General features: G+C 37.8%; 1 protein-coding gene across 1 annotated transcript in view; it reads right to left on the reverse strand.

Annotated features, from left to right (window-relative positions):
* Positions 1-22,808, reverse strand: part of LOC128661285 (uncharacterized) — a 427,186-nt gene extending 404,378 nt beyond the window's left edge. The window contains 2 exon segments of the mRNA XM_053715558.1: positions 19,662-21,414; positions 22,266-22,808. Of these exon segments, the coding sequence (XP_053571533.1) occupies positions 19,662-21,414; positions 22,266-22,284 (1,772 nt within the window). The 5' untranslated portion in view covers positions 22,285-22,808.
* Between the last annotated feature and the right edge of the window lie 3,869 nt (positions 22,809-26,677).

The following is a 26,677-nucleotide window of genomic DNA, read 5'->3' on the forward strand; positions in this document are numbered from 1 at the left end:
CATTGCACGTGGCTATGATAGTGACATGATAACTGAAGTTAGAGGTGAAGTAATCAAACGTTTTCATAATGAAACTATTGTCCACAAAGACAATGCTGCTGTTGATGAACATATCAATTTCATCACCACGTTTGATCCTATGCATCAGAAAGTTAAAGGTGCTATTAATAAACATTGGGATTTGATTAACACAGACAAATCTCTACCATTTCTGCACAAACAGCATCCAAGGGTGGTATATCGTCAGGCCAAGAATCTCCAGGACCTATTGGTCAAGACTGACCCTGTGAGGTGTTATGAGGGACATACCTGGCTGAAATCTAATAAAAAGGGTTGTTTTAAGTGTGGGGATTGTGTCACATGTGATAGTATGTTAAAGGGAGACACATTCCAACATCCACACACCAAACGCTTCAAGATCAACCACAGGCTCTCATGTATGAGTACCCATGTAATTTATATGCTTATTTGCCCGTGTTCCCTTGTATACATTGGTAAGACGGTTACCACTTTTCGAGAAAGGATGGCAAATCATCACTGTGCGATGAGGGAAGCTCTGAAAAAAGGGGACTCTGACCAGCCAGGGGCTCGCCACTTTGCCCGCTGCAAGCATAGTGTCTCAAGTCTAAGAACTATGCTCATCAATTTGGTATCACCGCTGACAAGGGGAGGCAATAAAAGCAATCAATTACTTAAGAAGGAGGCCAGATGGATATACACACTCAACACCAAAAGGGTTGAATACAATGTTGGACTTTGGACCATTTTATACAGGGACCTGAAATAGCACATTACAAACACCTTACAAGCACCTTATTAATGACAGTCACAAGCACCATATCTATGACAGTCTGGGTCATGTCACTATCTGGATGAAATAAGATCGGTATATGATCTAAGTCTATGGCACACATCCATTTTCTAAGTCCTCAGGTATCCAGTTTTCTACCATACTCTTGGGTGCATGAATGGTTAAGAGTAAGGCACATATGTTTGTATATGATGTGATTCTAGAATCAGTTAGGGTCATTTGGTGAAATGTCGCCTTTGTTGCCTATCATATTATGCATACAGTGCTATAATATTGCTCTAATGCTGTTCTATTTATTTATTTTTCACATTTACTACTTGCCCTTTATGAATCACTACGAAGTGTTAGAATTTGATGTTTTTAAATGAGTTTTATTATTCACATTATGTTATCTCCGTGCAGGGTTATACTCTAGTTAGTTACCACAAGCTTGCTATAATTGATCATAGTGGGATGATACACTTTATACGCTTATGATTGCATGTGTGCTTTGTTTTGACAGACGATCGAGATGCTCCTCTATTGGCTGGCTTGTTACGACCATGCGTCTCCACGTTACTATGCGAGTGAACGTCCCGGCATGATGCACGCTGGTGACGTCACTGTCTTCCGTCCCTGCACACGGGCCACATTCGCGGCTCAGCGTTCTATGGAGTAACATATGGGTATTTAAGGTGATGGGTTATGATGTTCTGTATACGGCTCTGTAATTTTTCTTTGCTGTATCATGCATTTGACAAAGGGGACGTAACATTCCCGAAACGTTATGCTTTTTATGTGACTTATTAAATGTTAAGTTTTATATAATTTTTCAGTGAGTGCCTTTTTGTCTATTTGCATTTTTTGACCCTGAAGGCTGTCATTGTTTTATGGAGTGCCTATTCTACTGACTGCAATTTATATATATATGTATGTATTTATATATATATAGATGTATGTATTTATATATATGTATGTATTTGTGTATAGTGTAGGCTAGGGTTTTTTTTATTTGGGGAGGCTTTTTTATGTTGATAGGGCTATTAGATTTGGAGTAATTTGTTTGTTTTTTGATACTTTTGTTTTTATTTTGTGTAATTTAGTGTTTATTTTTTGTAAGTTAGATAATTGTATTTTATTAAATTAATTTATTTTATTGTAATGTTAGGTTTTATTTTACAGGTAAGTTTGTATTTATTTTAACTAGGTAGCTAGTAAACAGTTAATAACTATTTACTAACTAGTCTACCTAGTCAAAATATATACAAACTTACCTGTGAAATAAAAATAAAACCTAAGATAGCTACAATATAACTATTGGTTATTTTGTAGCTAGCTTAGGTTTTATTTTACAGGTAAGTATGTACCATATTTATTTTTAAAAAGTAATTATTTAGGTAATAATTGTAAGGTTTATTTAGCTTTATTTTAATTATATTTAAGTTAGGGTTACGTTAGTGTTAGGCTTAGGGTTACGTTAGGGTTAGGTTTAGGGGTTCATATATTTATGTAGAGTTAGTGATGTGGAAGGCCAGAAGTTTAGGGATTAATAACTTTAGTATATTGGCAGCGACATTAGGGGCAGCAGATTATAGGTTAATAAGTGTAGGTAGATGGCAGCGATGTTAGGGCCAGCAGATTAGGGGTTAATAAATTTATGTAGGGGCGGTGATGTTGGGGGCGTCAGATTAGGGGTTAATAAGTGTAATGTAGGTGGCGGAGATGTTGGGGGTGGCAGATTAAGGGTTAATAACTGTAATATAGGTGGCGGCGATGTTAGGGGCAGCAGATTAGGGGTGTTTAGACTTGGGGTTTATGTCAGGGTGTTAGGTTTAAACATACTTTTTTTCCCCCCATAGACATCAATAGGGCTGTGTTGCGGGGCTTTTCGCTCCGTGATCGCAGGTGTTAGGCTTTTTATGCCGGCTCTCCCCATTGATGTATATGGGGAAATCGTGCACGAGCACGTCAAAGCAGCGTTTGATTTGTGTGCGATATGGAGCTCAATGCATCCATATCGCCCGCACAAGCCTGGTTTTTCTGAACTTGTATTAGCAGAGCTATAGGGGAGTGACATAACGCCAAAAATGTTGCAGTCGTTAATTTCCCTATATCGCTCAAAACTCGGAATCCGGCTGTAAGATATTTAATTTAAATAGTTTTCTTTACATAGATAAGTTCATAATGAAACTTGCATTGCTCAGGTGAAGACCACGTTAAAGGGACACTAAACCCAATTTTTTTCATTCATGATTCGTATTGAGCATGAAATTTTAAGCAACTTTCTAATTTACTCCTATTATCAAATTTTCTTCATTCTCTTGGTATCTTTATTTAAAATGCAAGAATGTAAGTTTAGATGCTGGCCTATTTTTGGTGAACAACCTGGGTTGTTCTTGCTGATTGGTGGATAAAATCATCCACCAATAAAAAAGTGCTGTCCAGAGTTCTGAACCCCAAAAAAGCTTAGATGCATTCTTTTTTCAAATAAAGATTGCAAGAGAACATAGAAAAATTGATAATAGGAGTAAATTAGAAAGTTGCTTAAAATTGCATGCTCTAGAAAATATCATGCTCAGGAGGTTCCGGTGGAGGTGGAGCTACACAGGTGCTGCTGAGCAGGTGTGCTGCACAGGTGCTGCTGAGCAGGTGTGTTGCACAGGTGCTGCACAGGTGTGGCTCAGGATTCAGCTCCAGTCCCATACACAGTGGCGGTGGTTTGTTCGCGCCCTACCCCAAGTCTTGGGGTAACAGTCTCGGATAGTCAAGGATTAACTGATCCGGAACCTTCTCCAGTGGTCTGTCATCCCACTGATGGTTGTCAGTTTTTAATTACCTGGACCCTCAACTTTTCCTGCTTTCTTGGTAGTAGCCATACGCTCTCTTACCTTATAGTGGAACATACTACCTTGCCTCTCCCTTGTTACCCCTGCTGATACTTTGGCTGTATGATTAAACAATCTCTCTCCCCCCTGCATGCCAGCTGACCCCGCCGGACAAAATCTGCAATTCTCTTATTTCAACTTAAGCCTACCCGCTGCCCTGTGTGGGCTCAGCTGCTGAGTCGTACCCCTGCTCCTTTTTTGGTTCTCCTCCCTCCCTCCCTCCCCCACCGGTGCTGCGTGGGAGGGAGCTGGGTCCGGTGTAGGAGCTTTCTGTCTGGCTGGCTGCGGTGTTGGTCCGGTGCTGCTTTTCCCCTCCCACCGGTGCTGCGTGAGGGGAATTAGCTTTGATTACCTCCTGGAAGGACGAACAGGAAGCGGAGGAGCTGACTTCACTCTGGGACAAGATTTTGTTGGAGACAGTACCTAACAACGGAGATGCGGACGGCTGGCATGCACATAGGGGGTGAGTTTTCTATGGTGATAATATATACCTGACTTACTTGCTGGCTGAATCATCTGATATAATCTTCCAGAGGGGACAAGCTGTGTAACCTGGAGAGAGCTAGGGATATCCTGAAAGGAAAGGATACTAAATAAGACTCTTTAAAAACTTACTGGGATCAAGTGCGGTCACTGACTGAGATTGTTAAAAGGATAATTTTTTTTACTTTCCTAAGATATCAAGGCCATACAGAAAATATGGACTGATTTAAGACTATTCAAGAGAGGATAAGAAAATAGTTGTCTTTTGCGAAGTTACAAAAAGTGAACATTTTTCACATGGCTAAAATGTGTAGTAATTCAACATATAGATGCAGCTAATTATTGATTCTTGATTGTAGCCTTTTTGTTCTTTTTTACTTTTTCTTTTTTCTTTTTTTTCTTCCTTCTTTCTCTTTTTTTCTCTCCTCTATTTTTTTTTTTTTTTTCTGAGGTTCCTGCTCCTTTCTTTTTTTTCAACATATATCACTGTGTTTTAACACTCAGATTATGGCATGAACACACTTTCTGCAAGCATTAGTTTTATTTAAATCTCAAGGTTTATAAAAGCAGTAAGAACAGTTTTTATAATATTGGCCTACGTTGGTAGCATAGCCCAGCAGAGATTTCTATAAAGAGTATAATAACCAACCCTTTTTTTTCAATTAAGTCTAGGACGTATATATAAACGGTTCCTGATTATAGGGTTTGAGATCCTTTTTTTGGAGGAGAGGGGAAAAGAGGAGAGGGATAAAGGGGCTCCTTACCCTTACAGCTATGCTATATATTTTAAAAACTAATTTACTGTGAATTTATATGTATAGCTGTCCTTTAGGTCTTTTTAGACCCTCCTGGTCCTACCTAATTTAACAGCCTAACAGACATTCTGTATTAGTGCCTGTGTAGGAAAGACAGGCTAAGAAAACTCCCTACTCTGTTAATTATATGCTGTGGGCTGCTCCTGTATGTTCTTATCCTTAACAACTAACAACTAATTTGACCTATTTAAACTCATGAATTATTAGCTTGTTCTATAAATAAGGTTGCTGATATTTTCTCAATTTATCCAATCTATCCATTTCTCTGGTATTGAATCCTAAGTTTTGTACTGTATCTATATATCTACATCTCAGAATTTAACTTTCTAAGTAGAAATTGCTGCTCTATATATGTCCTGGATGTTGAACTGAAACGATGTGTTCTGGGCTGTTGATTGATTTAAAGATATTGGCTGATTATCTGTTTATGCTTTATAAGAATTAATATCTGTGTTAAGTTTTGGCAAAACTGTTTTGATTTAGATAGTGGGTGTAGCAAGATAAAAAGGGGCTTAGGAGGAAGACATATAAAGGCAGAGAAACAGTTTATAAGACTATGACTTAAACAGTTAAAAAAAGCTGAAATAATTTCTGGGATTTGTTTGCATTAGCCTTTCTTTCTAGAGATTACCCCGTGAACAAGGGTATATCCCTCGCTATCTCTAGACAGCACTAGAGCTTTATTTAAAGTAGAGTAACTAGATTACTTTTACTGGCCCTATTGGCAATATCTTGCTGTGACCCTACTACTACTATTAGACCTGGTGGATCTGATGATATGTCTTTTACATATCTTTTCTCTGGTACTCGCATCCGTGGCCGGACCTCACTGCACAATTAACTAAGTATCACTAGCTTGTTCACTTTCCCCCTCCCCTCCCCCCTTTTTTTTTTTTTTTTTTTTTTCTTCTCTCTCTCCCCCTCCCCACTCTTGGTCGTCACCTTCACACACCTATCCCCACATGTCAGCTTGGTAGCGTCTCTCGCTCTCAACTTAAACCCACAAACACCTCTGGTTTTTCACTAACTTTCACAAATTTTTGGCTCAACTTCTTTTTTCTTTTTCCTTTTTTTTTTTTTCCCCTTTTTCACAATTCTCTATTATTGGCACATGGATAAATTTTTTCACGTTTCACCTAGAATCCCTTCTCCGGCCATGGCAGCGAGGCAGAGAGATAGGAAAATGAAAGGTAATCAAGAGACAAACATGGACACGCAGTCAGTTCCACTAGTGGCGCAAGAACCTATTAATATGCAAAACCTTGTTGCTAATATATCTGAAGCACTCTCTCCCAAGTTTGAAGCTCTAAGAGCTGAAATTAAACAAGACTTCCTTTCTTTAACACAGGAAGTTCGCCAATTTTCCAATAGACTGCAGGAAGCCGAGCAAAGAGTCTCGGACCTGGAAGATCTAACAATAACGCATAGTTCCAATTTAGAATCTGTGAATACCAATTTACAAAAAATACAGAATAGGCTAGAAGATCTAGAGAATCGCTCTAGGAGAAACAATATAAGAATCATAGGACTCCCAGAAGAACAGCAATATGACAATCTTGTTGACTTTGTATCAGAAACTTTGCCTAAAATTCTAAAATTGCCACCCACTTCATATCCTATTCCAGTGGAGAGAGCGCACAGATTAGGCTCATTCCATGTAGGGAACAAAGCCAGAACTAAACCTAGACCTATTATAGCTAAATTGCTAAATTTCCAAGACAAACTTACCTTACTTCAGCACTATCGTAAACAACAGTCAGTTAAAGTCGGAGGTATCACAATCCTCTTGTTTCAGGACTTTTCTGCTGACACTGCTGCAAAAAGAAGGGAGCTCGCTCCCATCTGCACTAGGTTTATACAGAAAGGATTCCAGGCAACTATAATATTTCCATATAAACTGAAGGTTAAAGTTAATGAAGTTTTTCATTTTTTTGAGGAGGCTCACTTAGCTGAAAGCTTCTACAAAACACTGAATTCCCCGGTCAGATGATATTAGGTTTAAAACATGAAGGTCTCAGATAAAATACAATATGTTGAAATTCTTCTTTTTTTTTGCTCTCCACGTTAGGGGAGAGGGATGGCTGCTCAGATATGAGCCGCAGTTCTTAGATCCCTCCGGTGCGGAGAGGGCATATACTCATTTTGTATCAAAGGAAATGAAGAGGAATCTCTTATTTTTGCCTCTTAAAACTAAGGACCCCCTTCCCCCCCCTTTTTTTTTTTTTTTTTTTTTTTATTGTTCTTCCCTCTGCCCCATATTCTCGGAAACATAAATGAGTACAGGCAGTGATAAATGCAAAATTGTGTCATGGAATGTGGGTGGTATATCTACCCCAATTAAGAGGAAGGCAATTCTTACCCAGCTTCGGAAAATCCGGACTGACATAGGTTTCATTCAAGAAACTCATTTATCTGCGGAAGAATCTTTGAAGCTTAGGTCAGCCTGGGTGAAGGAAATATATTTTGCACCTAGTGTTAAGAGGAAGAGAGGAGTAGCAGTATTAATTGGGAAAAAAATTGATTCAGAAGTAATACATTTTGAGGCTGACCCAGGGGGGAGATATGTTATGCTGAAAATAAAGATCTCTCAGAGGATGTACACACTGTGCAATACATATGGCCCTAATATACTCGACCCAGATTATTGGACCACTCTTCAATCTAAGCTTTTAGCTTACACGGAAGGGTGCCTGATTATGGGTGGAGATTTCAACATGGCACCACAAAGCCCAATTGACAGATTAAGGCGAGATGTTAAACAACTGAAACAAAAAAAGGATAATTTAGAATCTAAGCTACTTAAAAAAATTATGCAAAATTTATCCTTGCGAGATGTTTGGAGACATCAAAATCCCTCTAGCCAGAGCTTTACTTGCCTTTCGAAGGCGCATAAGACTCTTTCTAGAATTGATTTGTTTTTAATTGATGAACGTATGTTAATGAATGGGGTAAGATCAGACATTCTGTCAATTCTCCTCTCAGATCATGCACCAATTGTTTTGGAGTTCCAGTTTTCTCGCCCACGCCCCGCTCTATCGCGCTTCTTTTTTCCTTATTATTTAATGGCAGAGTTAAAATTTAAGAATTGGCTCGTAAATAAGTACAAGGAGTATGTACATTTTAACAAGGAATTTCTGAGTCAGCCTGAATTGTTTTGGGATACTGCGAAGGCAGTAATGAGAGGGGAAATATTGTCATATAGTATTGCCTTACAAAAGAAAATTAGACGCAGAGAAAGAGAATCATGCCAATGTCTGACCAATGCTTATAACCAATATCTTCTTGATAAAACTCCATTAAACTGGACGAGATATGTTAAAGCAAAAAATGAAAGGGATACTTTTATATTGTCACAAGAAACACAAAGAGAATTAAGAATGGAAGCCAAGCTATATAGATTTGGGAATAAGTCGGGTAAGATGTTAGCCAAATTAATTAAAAATGAGAAAAAACAACCTGTAATAGATAGTGTGCAAGATAAAGGGTTACAAATTTCAAACTCGGATGACATTCTAAACATATTTTTTGAGTACTATCAAGAGCTGTATTCATATAAAACAAGTGACTCACAGAAATCTTTAGATTTCTGGAGGGACCTCAAACACCCCACAATTACACTTGAAATGTCTAATAATTTAAATGCCCCCATCTCCATAGAGGAAATAGAAAAAACAATATCTGTGCTTTCGCTAAATAAGGCAGCAGGCCCAGATGGTCTCCCTAGTGAGTTTTACAAGATCTTGTCTAGTGAAGCTACCCCACACCTCTGCAATCTTTTCAATAGTTTTTTTGCAAATGGTAACTTGATTCCTTCTTCATTTTCTAGCTCATATACAACCTTGATTTTAAAAGGTGGAAAGGACCCGTCCTGCAAAGAATCTTATAGACCAATTGCTCTCCTAAATTCCGACTATAAAATTCTCACTGCGATTTTAGCACATAGACTCCAAGGGATCTTTTCAGAAATCATACACACTGATCAAGCAGGCTTTTTAAATAACCGTAATTCAGCTGCGAAAATAAGAGAAGCATTGCTTGTGGTAGAATATTTCGAGGCTACTTCTCACCAATACAGCGGGGGGGAGGGCCTACCTGATCTTGCCATTATCTCCATCGATGCTGAAAAAGCCTTTGACTCCGTATATTATGAACATATTAAAACATCATTAAGACAATTTGGTATTAGGGGGAATTTTTTTGAATTCGTTGGAAATCTCTATAATCAGCCATCTACAAAATTAATAGTAAATAATACCATCTCCCCTTCTATCTCTTTGGGTAGAGGAACAAGGCAGGGCTGCCCTCTCTCCCCGCTTTTATTTAATATTTCCATAGAGCCTCTGGCAATCAAAATTTGCCATCTTTTAGAAGGTATAAAAATTCGTAGCACTGAAATAAAAATCGGTCTATATGCAGACGACCTGCTGCTTTATTTGGCAAACACTAAATTGAATTTACCGAAACTTTTCCAGATACTGGAGCAATTTGGCTCATTCTCTGGCTATAAAGTCAACATGGCTAAGTCAGAGATATACTGGCTCAGGAAAAATAATACCTCCATCCTGAATACTCCTTTTCATCAAGTAACAGATTCCTTTAAATATCTAGGGATTCATATCCCGATAAAAATATCGGATCTATATGCTTTGAATATTCCCCCGGTAATAAAAACAATTAAGGAAAAACTTTTGACTTGGCAAAAACTCCCATTATCACTTTCTGGCAGGATAGCCCTCTTTAAAATGGTTCTCCTTCCAAAACTACTGTACATCCTTCAAAATACACCAATAATTCTCTTAGGAAAGGATATCCGATCGATTAACACCTCTCTTATTCAGTTCCTTTGGCAAAACAAAAAGGTCAAAGATCTCTCTTATGAAGCTTTCGCTACCAAGAGAAAGTGGAGGTCTTGCTTTACCTGACATAAGGCTCTATAACCTTTCCTTCTTAGCACGAAATGTAGTGGATTGGATCTCGGTTAATAATTATGTACTGAACAATGATCTTGAGTCTAGTGTATGTCATCCATACTCTTTAGCAGCATTAATACATTTAGAACCTAAAGAAGTTCCAGCAGAAATTAAAAAACTTAAAACTATTTTCAATCCACTCAAAGCTTGGTATAAGATAACGTTTTCCTTATCAATTAATAATAGAGCTTCCTGTATCTTACCCATAATAGGCAACCCTACTTTTCAAGCAGGCTTAGACTCGGAAGTTTTCAGAAAATGGCACACGGCTGGACTAACAAAGGTACTTCAAATTATAGATAAAGAAAGGAAATGTATTAAATCATTCCAGAACTTAAAAATAGATTTTGATCTGTCTAATAAGGACTTTTTTGCATATTTGCAATTAAGGCATTTTGTCCAAGACTTGGTTAAAAAAGTGGGCTGGGAATGGGGACTGGGCACATTGGAGAACTGGCTAGCTTTGACAAGAAATGGTCATTTGTCAATTGCACCGTGTTATCATCTCCTGAGCATAAATAAAGGAGCCTCGATACGGGCAAACTTGGTCGCTTATTGGAATGAATTAATTCCACAAAACAATATTGAAATAAACACTATTCAATCGTCAATTAAGAAAATCTCGCAAGTAACACTATCTGCAACCTGGAGAGAGGCGCACGTCAAACTCCTGCATGGGGCATACTTTACCCCAAAGAGAGGGTTCAAGTGTGCCAACATGGGATTTTGTAAATGTCCAAAATGTTCACTTCAGGCAGCTGACCTAATCCACATGTTTTGGCACTGTCCAAAGATTAAAAACCTATGGGCCAGGGTCGAATACTGGTTCAAGAATGTACTCAAAATAGCTAATCTTTCACTCACATTGTATCAGATAATATTTTGTCTTAAAGAATCTGGTAGGCAGAGCGATGAGAAAGTGGTAATCTCTGGCATTCTTGCTACTAGATATTTAATTTGCAAAAAGTGGAAAAGCTGCACAATTCCAAGTATCTCCGAGATAAAAAACTGCATGAAAAAGCAATGTATTTTAGATCAAAGAAATGCAGACATAAATAATGAGCAAGACATTAAAAGATTTTTTGATAAATGGGCGTTTTTTTTGAGAATTTTTCCCGAATCTGAAATGAACCATATAATCTTTCCTTTCAGGAACACAGAAATTGTTTTATTAGGAAACTGGTAAAAATTAAAAGAGAGCTAGTATCTAAGCTGATTTCTTTCTCTTTCCCCACCCCCCCTTTTCTTTTAGGTTTTTTTTTTTTTTTTTTTTTTTTTTTCCTCTTCCTTCTTTCCTTGATGAGTTGCCTCTCCGCACGGGAGGGGTATGGGTTGGGGGAGGGTTCAGGAGGAGGGGGGTGAAAAACTAAAAAACTCCAAGAAATGTTAATAAGTAAGCTGAATGTGATATATCAATATCTAGCTAAAATATATCTGTATGCATAGCTAAATACAGTATTATAAGAATGAACTTGTGTATAATTTACGGATGATCTTATATGTTCAAAGCTGTTTATATTGTTTTTATTTTTTGTTTTTTATGACCTTTTCTTGGATTACAAATAAAAGTTAAAAAAAAAAAAAAATTGCATGCTCTATCTGAATCACGAAAGAAAAAATTTGGGTACAGTGTCCCTTTAATATGATGTTAATTTGATTTATCCGCCCTGCGTGGCAAATGAAGTTATTTAATGTGATTATCTTACTTATATCTGTTTATTATCTATCTTATTTGTTAATATAGAAAATAAACAATTTAAAAGAAAATAAGATGCGCATCTTACAGTCACCTATATTTTCATATTCAGGAGTCTATTTGTGTATTAAGTATTTTCAGTATTTTGTCACAACCTAGCCGCCTTTTTATTTGTGAGAAAAACAGTGAGAGATGAAGGGCAGAAATATTTAGATAAATACGTTGGGATTTGAGAGAGAATTTCATACACGCTCATGGAACGCCCATGTTCAGGTCATTTTACAAGAAAACACCACAACAATTACGCTTTGTATTTTGTATTTATAAGTACAAATGGTGATGTGTTTTTTTGTCAGATCCCTCAGCTCTTTTGACAAACTTGCATTTAAGGCAATAAGTGCTTACTCTTAAATAACTCCACGTGCATGAGCACAATGTTATTTATATGAAACACATGAATTTACACCCTCAAGCTGTGAAAAACTGCCAAATGCATTCAGATAAGAGGCAGCCTTCAAGGGTTTAGAAATTAGCAATAATTTTATATTACGTTATTTACTGTTAAAGGGACAGTAAAGTCAAAACTAAACTTAAATGGATTGGATAGAACATGACATTTCAAACAACATTCTAATTTACTTATATTATCATTTGTGCTTAGTTCTCTTGGTATCTTTTGTTAAAGAGTAATCCTAGGTGAGCTCAGGAGCGTGCACATGTCTTCAGTCTGCAGAGATTGCAACAAAATGTATATAAATGTTATAAACACTGCTGCACAGTGCTAAATACACGTGCACGCCCCTAAGCACATATCATCCTCCTAGGTTTACTCTTTAACAAAGGATACCAAAAGAACAAAGCTAATTAGATAATAGAAGTACATAAGAAAGTTAGGTAAAATTGCTGCTCTATCTGAATTATCAGCGTTTAATCTTTTACTTTCAGATTTGGCTTCTGTATTTGATGATTTATTTCTAATTATTCTGTGATATTCGGTTTTTATTTATACAAAAAACACAAAATACTGATCTGGATTACAATCACTTTTTATTTGCATGAAAAAACATTGTATATCATTATATAGTAAACAGCAGCATTACATGATATATGCACACAATGGTATAAATATACCTAACACTTGTGCTCTTGATACAAAGGGATTTATCAGACATATAATGTTCCCTTTATATATACAGTATGTGCTATTATCAGTTCTTGTGGCTTCTAACTAACATGAAAACATCTAACAGACATAATATCAAGTTACAGAACATGACATACATATTACATACCCAGTATACATGTAGGTTATAGTAGCCATTTAAATTAAACTGATTATGATCACATGACACACATATTACATACCCAGTATACATGAAGGTTATAGTAGCCATTTAAATTAAACTGATTATGATCACATGACACACATATTACATACCCAGTATACATGTAGGTTATAGTAGCCATTTAAATTAAACTGATTATGATCACATGACACACATATTACATACCCAGTATACATGAAGGTTATAGTAGCCATTTAAATTAAACTGATTATGATCACATGACACACATATTACATACCCAGTATACATGTAGGTTATAGGAGCCATTTAAATTAAACTGATTATGATCACGTATGTACCGGTTATTGATTTTGTGTCTCATGAAATAAAATCAGTTCCCCCCTCAGTAATTCCTCTGGTATATAACATGTACAATGCTAAGCATCTATTGCTATAAGAAAAGGTTTATCCACATGATGTGCACATTAAATATATCTCCTAGATGTCAATCATTTGAGACTGATGCTCTTGTTTATATAATTCTCTAACACTCTATTCATATAAAGACTCCTTTATTCTGTAAATGTAATTATTTCTCCCCTATGTAAAACAAACGTACAACTCCTAACACTGGCATATTAATAAACAACACTGGGGGTGCTTTGGTGGTGAATGGCTGTGTAAACTGGTCAGTATGAGGACAGATCTGTATATTCCTATGTGGTGTTTGTATTCTATCACATACAGTGGGGCAAAAAAGTATTTTGTCAGCCACCAATTGTGCAAGTTCTCCCACTTAAGAAGATGAGAGAGGCCTGTAATTTTCATCATAGGTATACCTCAAATATGAGAGGCAAAATGTGGGAACAAATCCAGACAATCACATTGTCTGATTTGGAAATAATTTATTTGCAAATTATGGAGGAAAATAACTATTTGGTCAATATCAAAAGTTCATCTCAATACTTTGTTATATATCCTTTGTTGGTAATGACAGATGTCAAATGTTTTCTGTAAGTCTTCACATGGTTGTCACACACTGTTGCTGGTATTTGGCCCATTCCTGCATGCAGATCTCCTCTAGAGCAGTGATGTTTTGCAGCTATCGCTGGGCAACATGGACTTTCAACTCCCTCCAAAGGTTTTCTATGGGGTTGAGATCTGGAGACTGGCTAGGCCACTCCAGGACCTTGAAATGCTTCTTACGAAGCCACTCCTATGTTGCCCGGGCGGTGTGTTTGGGATTATTATCATGCTGAAAGACCCAGCCACGTTTCATCTTCAATGCCCTTGCTGATGGAAGGAGGTTTGCACTCTCAAAATCTCACGATACATGGCCCCATTCATTCTTTCATGTACACTGATCAGTCGTCCTGTTCCCTTTGCAGAGAAACAGCCCAAAGCATGATGTTGCCACCCCCATGCTTCACAGTAGGTATGGTGTTCTTTGGTTGCAACTCCGCATTCTCTCTCCTCCAAACACGACGAGTTGTGTTTCTACCAAACAGTTCCACTTTGGTTTCATCTGACCATATGACATTCTCCCAATCCACTTCTGGATCATTCAAATGCTCTCTAGCATACTTCAGATGGGCCCGGACAACACGCCTGGCACTGCAGGATCCAAGTCCCTGGCGGCATAGTGTGTTACTGATGGTAGCCTTTGTTACGTTGGTCCCAGCTCTCTGCAGGTCATTCACTAGGTCCCCCCCGTGTGGTTCTGGGATGTTTGCTCACCGTACTTGTGATAATTTTGACCCCATGGGGTGAGATCTTGCGTGGAGCCCCAGATCGAGGGAGATTATCAGTGGTCTTGTATGTCTCCCATTTTCTAATTATTGCTCCCACAGTTGATTTCTTCACACCAAGCTGCTTGCCTATTGCAGATTCCGTCTTCCCAGCCTGGTGGAGGTCTACAATTTTGTTTCTGGTGTCCTTCGACAGCTCTTTGGTCTTCACCATAGTGGAGTTTGGAGTGTGACTGTTTGAGGTTGTGGACAGGTGTCTTTTATACTGATAACAAGTTCAAACAGGTGCCATTAATACAGGTAATGAGTGGAGGACAGAGGAGCCTCTTAAAGAAGAAGATACAGGTCTGTGAGAGCCAGAAATCTTGCTTGTTTGTAGGTGACCAAAACCTTATTTTCAACCATAATATGCAAATAAATTCTTTCCAAATCAGACAATGTGATTGTCTGGATTTGTTTCCACATTTTGCCTCTCATAGTTGAGGTATACCTATGATGAAAATTACAGGCCTCTCTCATCTTCTTAAGTGGGAGAACTTGCACAATTGGTGGCTGACTAAATACTTTTTTGCCCCACTGTAGATATGAGAGAAACTGAGTTGCACATATATAGAGGAACAAAGGATAACAGGAGAGCTCTTCCAATCTGGGGCTTTTATAACTGGGATTTAGAAAGTATTATTTACAATAGGATCCTTTTTGATGCTTCTATTTAGTGAGTTTGTCCTCTTTAGGATAATTGTAAAAAGGTTTGTACACTGTGTATATAAAGTTTAATTGTGTGTAAATATTTGCGGCTAGATTTAGAGTTTTGTCGGTAAAGACCTGCGTAGCTAACGCTGCTTTTTTTCCCAGCGCACCCTTAAAGGGCCACTGTAAGTAAATATTTTCTATGCCTGTTACTAACTAACTACCCCAAATACTCTTTTTATCAATAGCATTTCATTAACATATCTCTACCATATATCAGAAATCTTGTATGCACATTGAATTGTTTTCCAAACCCACTCCGTGGGTATCCTTTGCTCTGTACCAATCCGTTTACAATACCTAGGTTTCAAAATGGCGCTTTAAACACAAAGTTATTGGTTTAAGTATTTTGAACACTCAGTGCTGAAAATAGTGGGCAGGATAACGTGACATCATCGGCGAATAAAAGATATAACTTTTAGAACGTTATGAAACTTTGTTTTGGAGAAAATATAGGTCAGTAGGTTTTAATTAATGTTTATTAACTTTAATATGTTAGTTGTTTAGCTTAAAAATTATAACAGAAAGTAATCCTTTAAGACAACGCTGGTATTTAGAGTTGTCTGAGTGGCTGCGTTAGGCTCAGAAAAGGGAGTGTTGAGAATAATGTAGCTCCACTTCAACCCTCAATACCAGCATTGCTTACGGTAGTGGTAAGCTGGAAAAACGTGCTCTTGCACGATATCCCCATAGGAAACAATGGGGCTGAGCTGGTTGAAAAAAAACTTAACACCTGCAAAAAAACAGTGTTCAGTTCCTAACGCAGCCCCATTGTTTCCTATGGGGAAACACTCTCTAAGTCTGCACCTAACACCCTAACATGAACCCCGAGTCTAAACACCCCTAACCTTACACTTATTAACCCCTAATCTGCCGCCCCCACTATCGCTGACACCTGCATTTTATTATTAACCCCTAATCTGCCGCTCCGGGCACCGCCGCAACCTACATTATAGCTATGAACCACTAATCTGCTGTCCCTAACATCGCCGACACCTATATTATATTTATTACCCCCTAATCTGCCCCCCCAACGTCGCCGCCACCTACCTACACTTATTAACCCCTAATCTCCCGCCCGCAACATCGCCACTACTATAATAAAGTTATTAACCCCTAAACCTAACTCCAACCCTAACCCTAACACCCCCCTAAGTTAAATATGATTTTAATTAAACAAAATAATATTCCTATAATGAAAAAAAACTAAATACTTACCTAGAAAATAAACCCTAATATAGCTACAATATAACTACGAATAGTTACATTGTAGCTATTTTAGGATTTATATTTATTTTACAGGCAACTTTGTATTTATTTTAACTAGGTACAATAGCTATTAAATAGTTAATAACTATTTAATAGCTACCTAGTTAAAATAAGTACAAAATTACCTGTAAAATAAATCCTAACCTAAGTTACAAATACACCTAACACTACACTATCATTAAATTAATTAAATAAATTACCTACAATTAGCTAAACTAAAATACAATTAAATAAACTAATCTATAATACAAAAAAAAACAAACACTAAATTACGAAAAATAAAAAAATATTACAAGAAGTTTAAACTAATTATACCTAATCTAAGCCCCCTAATAAAATAAAAAAGCCCCCCAAAATAAAAAAATGCCCTACCCTATTCTAAATTACAAAAGTAATCAGCTCTTTTACCAGCCCTTAAAAGGGCTTTTTGCGGGGCATTGCCGCAAAGTAATCAGCTCTTTTACCTGTAAAAAAAAATACAACCCCCACAACATTAAAACCCACCACCCACATACCCCTACTCTAACCCACCCAAACCCCCCTTAAAAAACCTAACGCTAACCCCCTGAAGATCTCCCTACCTTGAGTTGTCTTCACCCAGCCGAGCCGAATTCTTCATCCAAGGTGCGCAGAGGAGGTCCTTCATCCGGTAGAAGTCTTCATCCAGGCAGCGTCTTCAATCTTCATCCATCCGTAGCGGAGCGAAGCCATCTTCCAAGGAGCCAACGCAGAGCCATCCTCTTCATCCGGAGTCTTCATACACAATGACGGTACCTTTAAGTGACATCATCCAAGATGGCGTCCCTTCAATTCTGATTGGCTGATAGGATTCTATCAGCCAATCGGAATTAAGGTTGAAAAAATCTGATTGGTTGATTCAATCAGCCAATCAGATTGAAGTTCAATCCGATTGGCTAATCCAATCAGCCAATCGTATTGAGCCGATTGGAACAGCCAATAAAATGCAAGCTCAATACAGATTTTTCCGACCTTAATTCCGATTGGCTGATAGAGTCCTATCAGCTAATCAGAATTGAAGGGACGCCATATTGGATGACGTCACTTAAAGGTACTGTCATTGTGTACGAAGACTCCGGATGAAGAGGATGGCTCCGCGTTGGCTCCTTGGAAGATGGCTCCACTCCGGATGGATGAAGGTTGAAGACGCCACCTGGATGAAGACTTCTACCGGATGAAGAACCTCCTCTGCGAACCTTGGATGAAGAATTCGGCTCGGCTGGGTGAAGACGACTCAAGGTAGGGAGATCTTCAGGGGGTTAGCGTGGGTTAGAGTAGGGGTATGTGGGTGGTGGGGGTTTTTTTGTTGTTTTTTTTCCAAAGGAGCTTTATTTGAAAAATAAAAGTATAAACATACAAGCATTGCAAAAATGCTTTTTAAGGTTACAACATAAACTTTTAACAGCATAATCCACAATTCTCAACACTGCAATCAAGAAGAAGTCTGATATAGTCTGGTATATGTGGACAGTGTGGGAAAAGTGCAGTAAGTGCCAGGCTCCTAATTTCCACATTTTCTGGGATTTCCTTGTGGTGGGTTTTAATGTTGGGGGGGTTGTATTTTTTTTTACAGGTAAAAGAGCTGATAACTTTGGGGCAATACCCTGCAAAAAGCCCTTTTAATGGCTGGTAAAAGAGCTGATTACTTTTGTAATTTAGAATAGGGTCGGGAATTTTTTTATTTTGGGGGGCTTTTTTTATTTTATTAGGGGGCTTAGATTAGGTGTAATTAGTTTAAACTTCTTGTAATATTTTTTTATTTTTTTGTAATTTAGTGATTGTTTTTTTTGTATTATAGATTAGTTTATTTAATTGTATTTTAGTTTAGCTAATTGTAGGTAATTTATTTAATTAATTTAATGATAGTGTAGTGTTAGGTGTATTTGTAACTTAAGTTAGGATTTATTTTACAGGTAATTTTGTACTTATTTTAACTTGGTAGCTATTAAATAGTTATTAACTATTTAATAGCTATTGTACCTAGTTAAAATAAATACAAAGTTGCCTGTAAAATAAATATAAATCCTAAAATAGCTACAATGTAACTATTAGTTATATTGTAGCTATATTAGAGTTTATTTTCTGGGTAAGTATTTAGTTTTAAATAGGAATCATTTTTTTTATTATAGGAATATTATTTCGTTTAATTAAAATTATATTTAACTTAGGGGGGTGTTAGGGTTGGAGTTAGGTTTAAGGGTTAATAACTTTATTATAGTAGTGGCGACGTTGCTGGCGGGAGATTAGGGGTTAATAATTGTAGGTAGGTGGCGGCGATGTTAGTGCGGGCAGATTAGGGGTTAATAAAATTTATTATAGCGTTTGTGAGGCAGGAGTGCGGCGGTTTAGGGGTTAATAGATTTATTATAGTGGCGACGAGGTCCGGTCAGCAGATTAGGGGTTAATAAGTGTAGTTAGGTGGCGGCGACGTGGAGGGGCAGATTAATAGGTAATAAATATAATATAGGTTTCGGCGATGTTAGGGGCAGCAGATTAGGGGTTCATAGTGATAATGTAGGTGGCGGCGGTGTCTGGTCGGCAGATTAGGGGTTAAAAATTTTTATTAGAGGGTTGGCGATGTGGGGGGGGGGCTCGGTTTAGGGGTACATAGGTAGTTTATGGGTGTTTAGTGTACTTTGTAGCACAGTAGTTAGGAGCTTTATGTTCCCGCGTTAGCCCATAAAGTTCTTAACTACTGACTTTATTGGCTGTAGGAGTCTTGTCGGTAGAGGGTCTACCGCTCAGTTCTTCCAAGACTCCAAATACCAGCGTTAGGCAAATCCCATAGAAAATGTAGGATACACAATTGACGTAAGGGGATCTGCGGTAGCCTGGAGTCTCAGAAAGGAAGTGAGCGGTAGACCCTTTCCTGCCTGACTCTAAATACCAGCGGGCGGTAAAAAGCAGTGTTAGGACCCCTTAATGCTGCTTTTGACGGCTAACGCCATTACTCTAAATCTACCCGTTGGTGTTTTGTGATACCTGATTTCAATAAAAATCTTTTTCCACTTTCTAAACATGTGAAAGGTTTTTTTCCCTTGTGAATCCTTTCATGTTTTTTCAGATGATGCATTTTTGTAAAACTTTTTCCGCACTCTGTACATGTGAAAGGCTTTTCTCCTGTGTGAATCCTTTCATGACTTTTCAGACTACTCTTTACTGTAAAACTTTTTCCACACTCTATACATGTGAAAGGCTATTCTCCTGTGTGAATCCTTTCATGATTATTCAGATTACTCATAGATGTAAAACATTTTCCACACTCTGTACATGTGAAAGGTTTTTCTCCTGTGTGAATCCTTTCATGAATATTCAGATCACTCATATATATAAAACATTTTCCACACTCTGTACATGTGAAAGGTTTTTCTCCTGTGTGAATCCTTTCATGAATTTTCAGATTACTCATTGCTGTAAAACTTTTTCCACACTCTGTACATGTGAAAGGCTTTTCTCCTGTGTGAATCCTTTCATGAGTTTTCAGATGACTCTTTACTGTAAAACTTTTTCCACACTCCGTACATGTGAAAGGCTTTTCTCCTGTGTGAATCCTTTCATGAGTTTTCAGATGACTCTTTTTTGTAAAACTTTTTCCACACTCTGTACATGTGAAAGGTTTTTCTCCTGTGTGAATCCTTTCATGATTATTCAGATTACTCATAGATGTAAAACATTTTCCACACTCTGTACATGTGAAAGGTTTTTCTCCTGTGTGAATCCTTTCATGAATATTCAGATCACTCATATATATAAAACATTTTCCACACTCTGTACATGTGAAAGGTTTTTCTCCTGTGTGAAACCTTTCATGACTTTTCAGATTACTCATTGCTCTAAAACTTTTTCCACACTCTGTACATGTGAAAGGTTTTTCTCCTGTGTGAAACCTTTCATGACTTTTCAGACTATTCTTTACTGTAAAACTTTTTCCACACTCTGTACATGTGAAAGGCTTTTCTCCTGTGTGAATCCTTTCATGACTTTTCAGATTACCTTTTTCTGTAAAACTTTTTCCACACTCTGTACATGTGAAAGGCTTTTCTCCTGTGTGAATCCTTTCATGACTTTCCAGACTACTCTTTACTGTAAAACGTTTTCCACACTCTGTACATGTGAACGGCTTTTCTCCTGTGTGACTCCTTTCATGAGTTTTCAGATTATTTATTTGTGTAAAACTTTTTCCACACTCTGTACATGTGAACAGCTTTTCTCCTGTGTGAATTTTTTTATGATTTTTCAGATGACCCATTTGTGTAAAACATTTGCCGCACTCAGTACATGTGTGTGGTTTCTCACCTGTGTGAACTGTGTAGTGTTCTAGTAGATGAGACTTCCTCCTAAAGCTTTTCTCACATTCTGTACATTTGAAAGGTTTCTCCTTTGTATGAATCATTTGGTTAGACTGTAGACTTTTCCCTTCTTTAATATGTTTTGAAAACTCAGTAAATGTGTGTGTTTTTTCCTCGGGGATAATAATTTCACTAGATAACTCATAAATGTTGTCCTCTTCTTTGATGACTAAATTACTCTCTGTACATAATGATTGCTGCCCAGTTCCTTCCAATTCACCATCTTCTCTAAATATCTGCTGTGATATCCCCAATGTTTGTGAATAGTCATTAGTGTCTAAGACTATTGGAGTTTGTGGTATCATTCTGATGTTTCCTGTAGTGAAGGATAGATATGAACTATTGATGTGTTTGTCTATATAAAAAGAAATGGAATAAAGAAAATTAAGAATGTTTATTCTTTATGGTATAATCCATCTCAATAAAAAAACATTTTTTTATACTCAAAAATGTCTTCCGTTTTGTATTTTTAAATTTATTTACCTGTAAATCACAAATTAAAAAGCATGACAGAGAATGTAAACATTGCTACATCATAGTAAACTAAATTACTGAGTACTGATGAAAACAAGTTATAGGGCCGCATTAAACAAGGTGCGTGTGGATAATGTTCTCAGCCAGGGAACATGTACATCTATATCCTGGGCAAGAGAGGTGGCATCCACCATTTAACATTTCACAAGCAAATGCACATACAGTGCCTCCTGGCTTATGTTCAACCATTTGGGTGAGAACCTGATGTCTTAATCATCACAGACATCGCAGTGACCTTATGAGAATCTTTAGCTTTCGGCTGTGGTTCTATTTATATAAACAGCCAAAAACTTTATTAGTTTAATAATACTCACTGTAAAATTAAGCACACAAATCAGTGGTGGTTCTGGGGTGGGGAACACTGGGGGAGTTGTGGGTGTTCCATGAGCGAGTTTAAGGCAAGGGAAGATGGAGTTGCAGGTGTTCTGAGTAATGAACCAGGTTTGGGGGTGAGGTTAGGCAGTTGTTAGACATGGTCTGTCTAAAAGGACAGAGGGGAGTAGTATTTTTTACCCTCCTCCTCAGCCCAATGGTGGTTGCTCCTTCTCTATAAGGTCAATGACATAAATGTACTTAAAGATTCAGATATAAATATAATAGTTTATATTTGTTTAATGAATGATCTATTAAATTACCAGTAATTAAAGTCAGCATAATATCTATTTTACTCACCTAACACATATGAGTTCATGCTGATAACAGGCTCCAATGTCTGTGCTCAGGAAGAAGGTTCCCTTATTCACTCCAGTTACAACAATACCCGATATCTCTCAGTGCTCTGGCCGTGTCTTTAAAAAGTATATTAAATGGTTTAGACAGATAATAATAAATAATGGTTCTGATTAACTGTACGTATGGTATAATTAAAGGCACACATAACAATTCATGTGATACAGATCAGCTGATTAGGTTATTACATATGTGCTATTCATTAAGCACAAGCATTTAGTACAGTTAGCGCTTTGGGTGTTATAATTGCCACTTAAATATGAATCTCCCCAGATCTATACAACATAATGGTAGAAAATCTATTTAATTGTGGCCATATCACACATCAGTCCATTTAAAAGACCATACAATATAGAATTACAAAACCACAGGTGCATAATAAAAATACAATGCAATAAAACTTACTATCGGCTAGATTACGAGTTTTGCGGTAACAGGGGTGTGGTGCTAACTTGCACGTTATTGTCACCGATCACTTTCCTACAGCGCTGGTATTACGGGTTTTTACAAACCCAGCGTTAAAAGACAAAAAAGTGAGCGTAGAGCAAACTTTTGCTCCACACTTTACTCCAATACCAGCGCTGCTTAAGTCAGCGGTGAGCTGGTTGTAATGTGCTCGTGCACAATTTCCCCATAGGAATCAACTGGGAGAGCCGGCTGAGAAAAAGTTTAACACCTGCAATAAAGCAGTGTAAAACTCAGTAACGTAGTCCCATTGATTCCTATGGGGAAATAAAATTTATGTTTAAACCTAACACCCTAACATGAACCCTGAGTCTAAACACCCCTAATCTTACACTTATTAACCCCTAATCTGCCTCCATCAACATCGCTGAAACCTACATTATATTTATTAACCCCTAATCTGCCGCTCCGGACATCGCCGCCACTATAATAAACATATTAACCCCTAAACCGCCACACTCCCGCCTCGCAAACATTAGTTAAATATTATTAACCCCTAATCTGCTGCCCCAACATCGCCGCCACCTACTTACATTTATTAACCCCTAATCTGCTGCCCCAACGTAGCCACCACTATACTAAATGTATTAACCCCTAAACCTAAGTCTAACCCTAACCCTAACACCCCCTAACTTAAATATAATTTAAATAAATATAAATAAAAATTTATATTATTACCTAAATAATTCCTATTTAAAAGTAAATACTTACCTATAAAATAAACCCTAAGATAGCTACAATATAACTAATAGTTACATTGTATCTAGCTTAGGGTTTGTATTTATTTTAACTAGGTAGAATAGTTACTAAATGGTTATTAACTATTTACTAACTACCTAGCTAAAATAAATACAAAAGTACCTGTAAAATAAAAACTAACCGAATTTACACTAACACCTAACACTACACTACAATTAAATAAATTAAATTAAAGTGAAGGTAAAGTTAGCCTTTATTAACTACAATCTACCATTTATCATTATCACCTTACTCTAGTCGCTAAGTTATTTTTGTTATTTTTCAGGTATTTTACTTAAAAAAATCTATTTCCAATTCCCTACCGTTTGGGTCCTGACTCCTCCCAAGCCCTACTTCCTTCTTCAGCGATCCCACCCGCTTTCTCCGCCTCTAAAATGCGCGTTCACGGATCCGGAATAAAATGAGCATGCGCTACTCGCGATCCTAATTTTCAATGCGCATGCGCTACTTGCCGATGTCAAGAGATTTGCTTGTCCGCATCCGTAATAAGCAGATGTGAGGACGCAGTAAGGCTGGGATTCCTAACTGGCAGTAGGACGCATGCGCAAAACAGGAGCGCGCGTGGGTATCAAGATAAGGAAAAAATCAATGGCGCATGCACTTTACAGTAAAGGGGCGGGTGACGTAGTTTGACGGTCGCCTAACGGCCGAAAAATCAGTTGGCTAGGAAAAACATGTGATCGAAAGGGAAAAAAATTATATATTTACGGGTTGAATTTGTGCACGGGTAGAAACAGCTTTATAAAGGTGATATCTTTCTTAATACTCATTAATATAAAATCTGATGAATGAAAGTTATAGTGTTTTTCCACACATAAGGCTATACTACATAGACATTGGGGGAACTTTACCATCACTTTAAATACAATTAAATAAATTTAATTAAATGAGCTAAATCACAAGCAAAAAACAAAAAACTAAATTACAGAAAATAAAAAACAAATTACAGATCTTTAAACTAATTACACCTAATATAATCGCCCTATCAAAATAAAAAAGCCCCCCCAAAATAAAAAAAAAACCCTAGCCTAAACTAAACTATCAATAGCCCTTAAAAGGGCCTTTTTCTGGGCATTGCACCAAAGAAATCAGCTCTTTTACCTTTTTAAAAAAATGCAAACAACCCCGCCAACAGTAATACCCACCACCCACACAACCAACCCCCCAAATAAAATACTAACTAAAAAAAAATAAGCTCCCCATTGCCCTGAAAAGGACATTTGGATGGGCATTGCCCTTAAAAAGGAAATTTATGCTTACCTGATAAATTTATTTTTTTTACGATATGACGAGTCCACGGATTTCATCCTTACTTGTGGGATTAAACCTCCTGCCAGCAGGAAGTGGCAAAGAGCACCACAGCAGAGCTGTATATATAGCTCCTCCCTTCACTTTCCTCCCCCAGTCATTCGACTAAAGTTAGGAAGAGAAAGGAAAAGTCAAAGGTGCAGAGGTGACTAAAGTTTAAAAAATAAGTACATACCTGTCTTAGAAATGACAGGGTGGGCCATGGACTCGTCATATCATAAAAGAAACAAATTTATCAGGTAAGCATAAATTTCCTTTTCTTTCACAAGATATGACGAGTTCGCGGATTTCATCCTTACTTGTGGGATACAATACCAAAGCTACAGGACACGGATGAAAGGGAGGGACAAGACAGGAACCTAAACAGAAGGCACCACTGCTTGAAGAACCTTTATCCCAAAAAAAGCCTCAGAAGAAGCAAAAGTATCAAATTTGTAAAAAGTGTGAAGAGATGAACAAGTTACAGCCTTGCAAATCTGTTCAACAGAAGCATCGTGTTTAAATGCCCATGAGGAAGCCACAGTCCTAGTAGAATGAGCCGTAATTCTTTCAGGAGGCTGCTATCCAGCAGTCTCATATGCCAGACGGATGATACTCTTCAGCCAAAAAGAAAGAGGTAGAGCCGTAGCTTTCTGGCCCCTACGCTTTCCGGAAAACACAGCAAATAATGAAGATGATTGACAAAATTCTTTAGTCGCCTGCAAGTAAAGCTTCAAGGCACCGACCACGTCCAAGTTATGTAACAGACGCTCATTCTTAGAAGGATTAGGACATAATGAAGGAACAACAATTTCCCGATTAATATTCTTATTTGAAACAACATTAGGAAGGAACCCAAGTTTGGTACGTAAAACCACCTTATCAGAATGGAAGATAAGGTAAGGCAAGTCACATTGTAACGCTGAAAGCTCAGAAACTCTATGAGCAGAAGAAATAGCAACCAAAAATAAAACTTTCCAAGATAACAACTTAATATCTATGGAATGCATGGGTTCAAACGGAACCCCTTGTAGAACATTAAGAACTAAATTCAAACTCCAGGGTGGAGCAATTGGTCTAAACACAGGCTTGATTCTGGTCAGAGCCCGACAAAAAGACTGAACGTCTGGAACATCTGCCAAACGTTTGTGTAGTAAAATTGACAAAGAAGAAATTTTTCCTTTAAGGAACTTGCTGATAACCCTTTCTCCAATCCTTCTTGGAGAAAAGACAGAATCCTGGGAATCCTAACTCTACTCCATGAGTAACTTTTGGATTCGCACCAATGAAGATATTTACGCCATATCTTATGGTAGATCTTTCTAGTAACAGGCTTACGAGCCTGAATCAAAGAATCAATGACCGAATCAGAGAACCCCCGCTTAGATAAAATCAAGCGTTCAATCTCCAAGCAGTCCGCTGCAGAGAAACTATATTCGGATGATGGAAGGGTCCCTGAATGAGAAGGTCCTGCCTCAATGGAAGCTTCCACGGCGGCAGAGAGGACATGTCCACTAGATCGGCATACCAAGTTCTGCAAGGCCACGCAGGCACAATTAGAATTACTGAAGCCCTCTCCTGTTTGATCCAAGCAATCACCCGTGGAGGAGAGCAAACGGTGGAAAAACATAAGCTAGGTTGAACGACCAAGGCACTGCCAAGGCATCTATCAGTTCAGCCTGAGGATCCCTCGACCTGTATCCATATCTTGGAAGCTTGGCATTCTGACGAGACACCATCAGATCCAATTCCGACCTGCCCCACCTGAGGATCAGGTTGGCAAAGACCTCCGGATGAAGTTCCCATTCCCCCAGATGTTCTGTCTGCTCAAAAAATCCGCCTCC

The sequence above is a fragment of the Bombina bombina genome, chromosome 5, assembly GCF_027579735.1.
Source record: "Bombina bombina isolate aBomBom1 chromosome 5, aBomBom1.pri, whole genome shotgun sequence".
NCBI classification, from domain to species: Eukaryota; Metazoa; Chordata; class Amphibia; order Anura; family Bombinatoridae; genus Bombina; species Bombina bombina.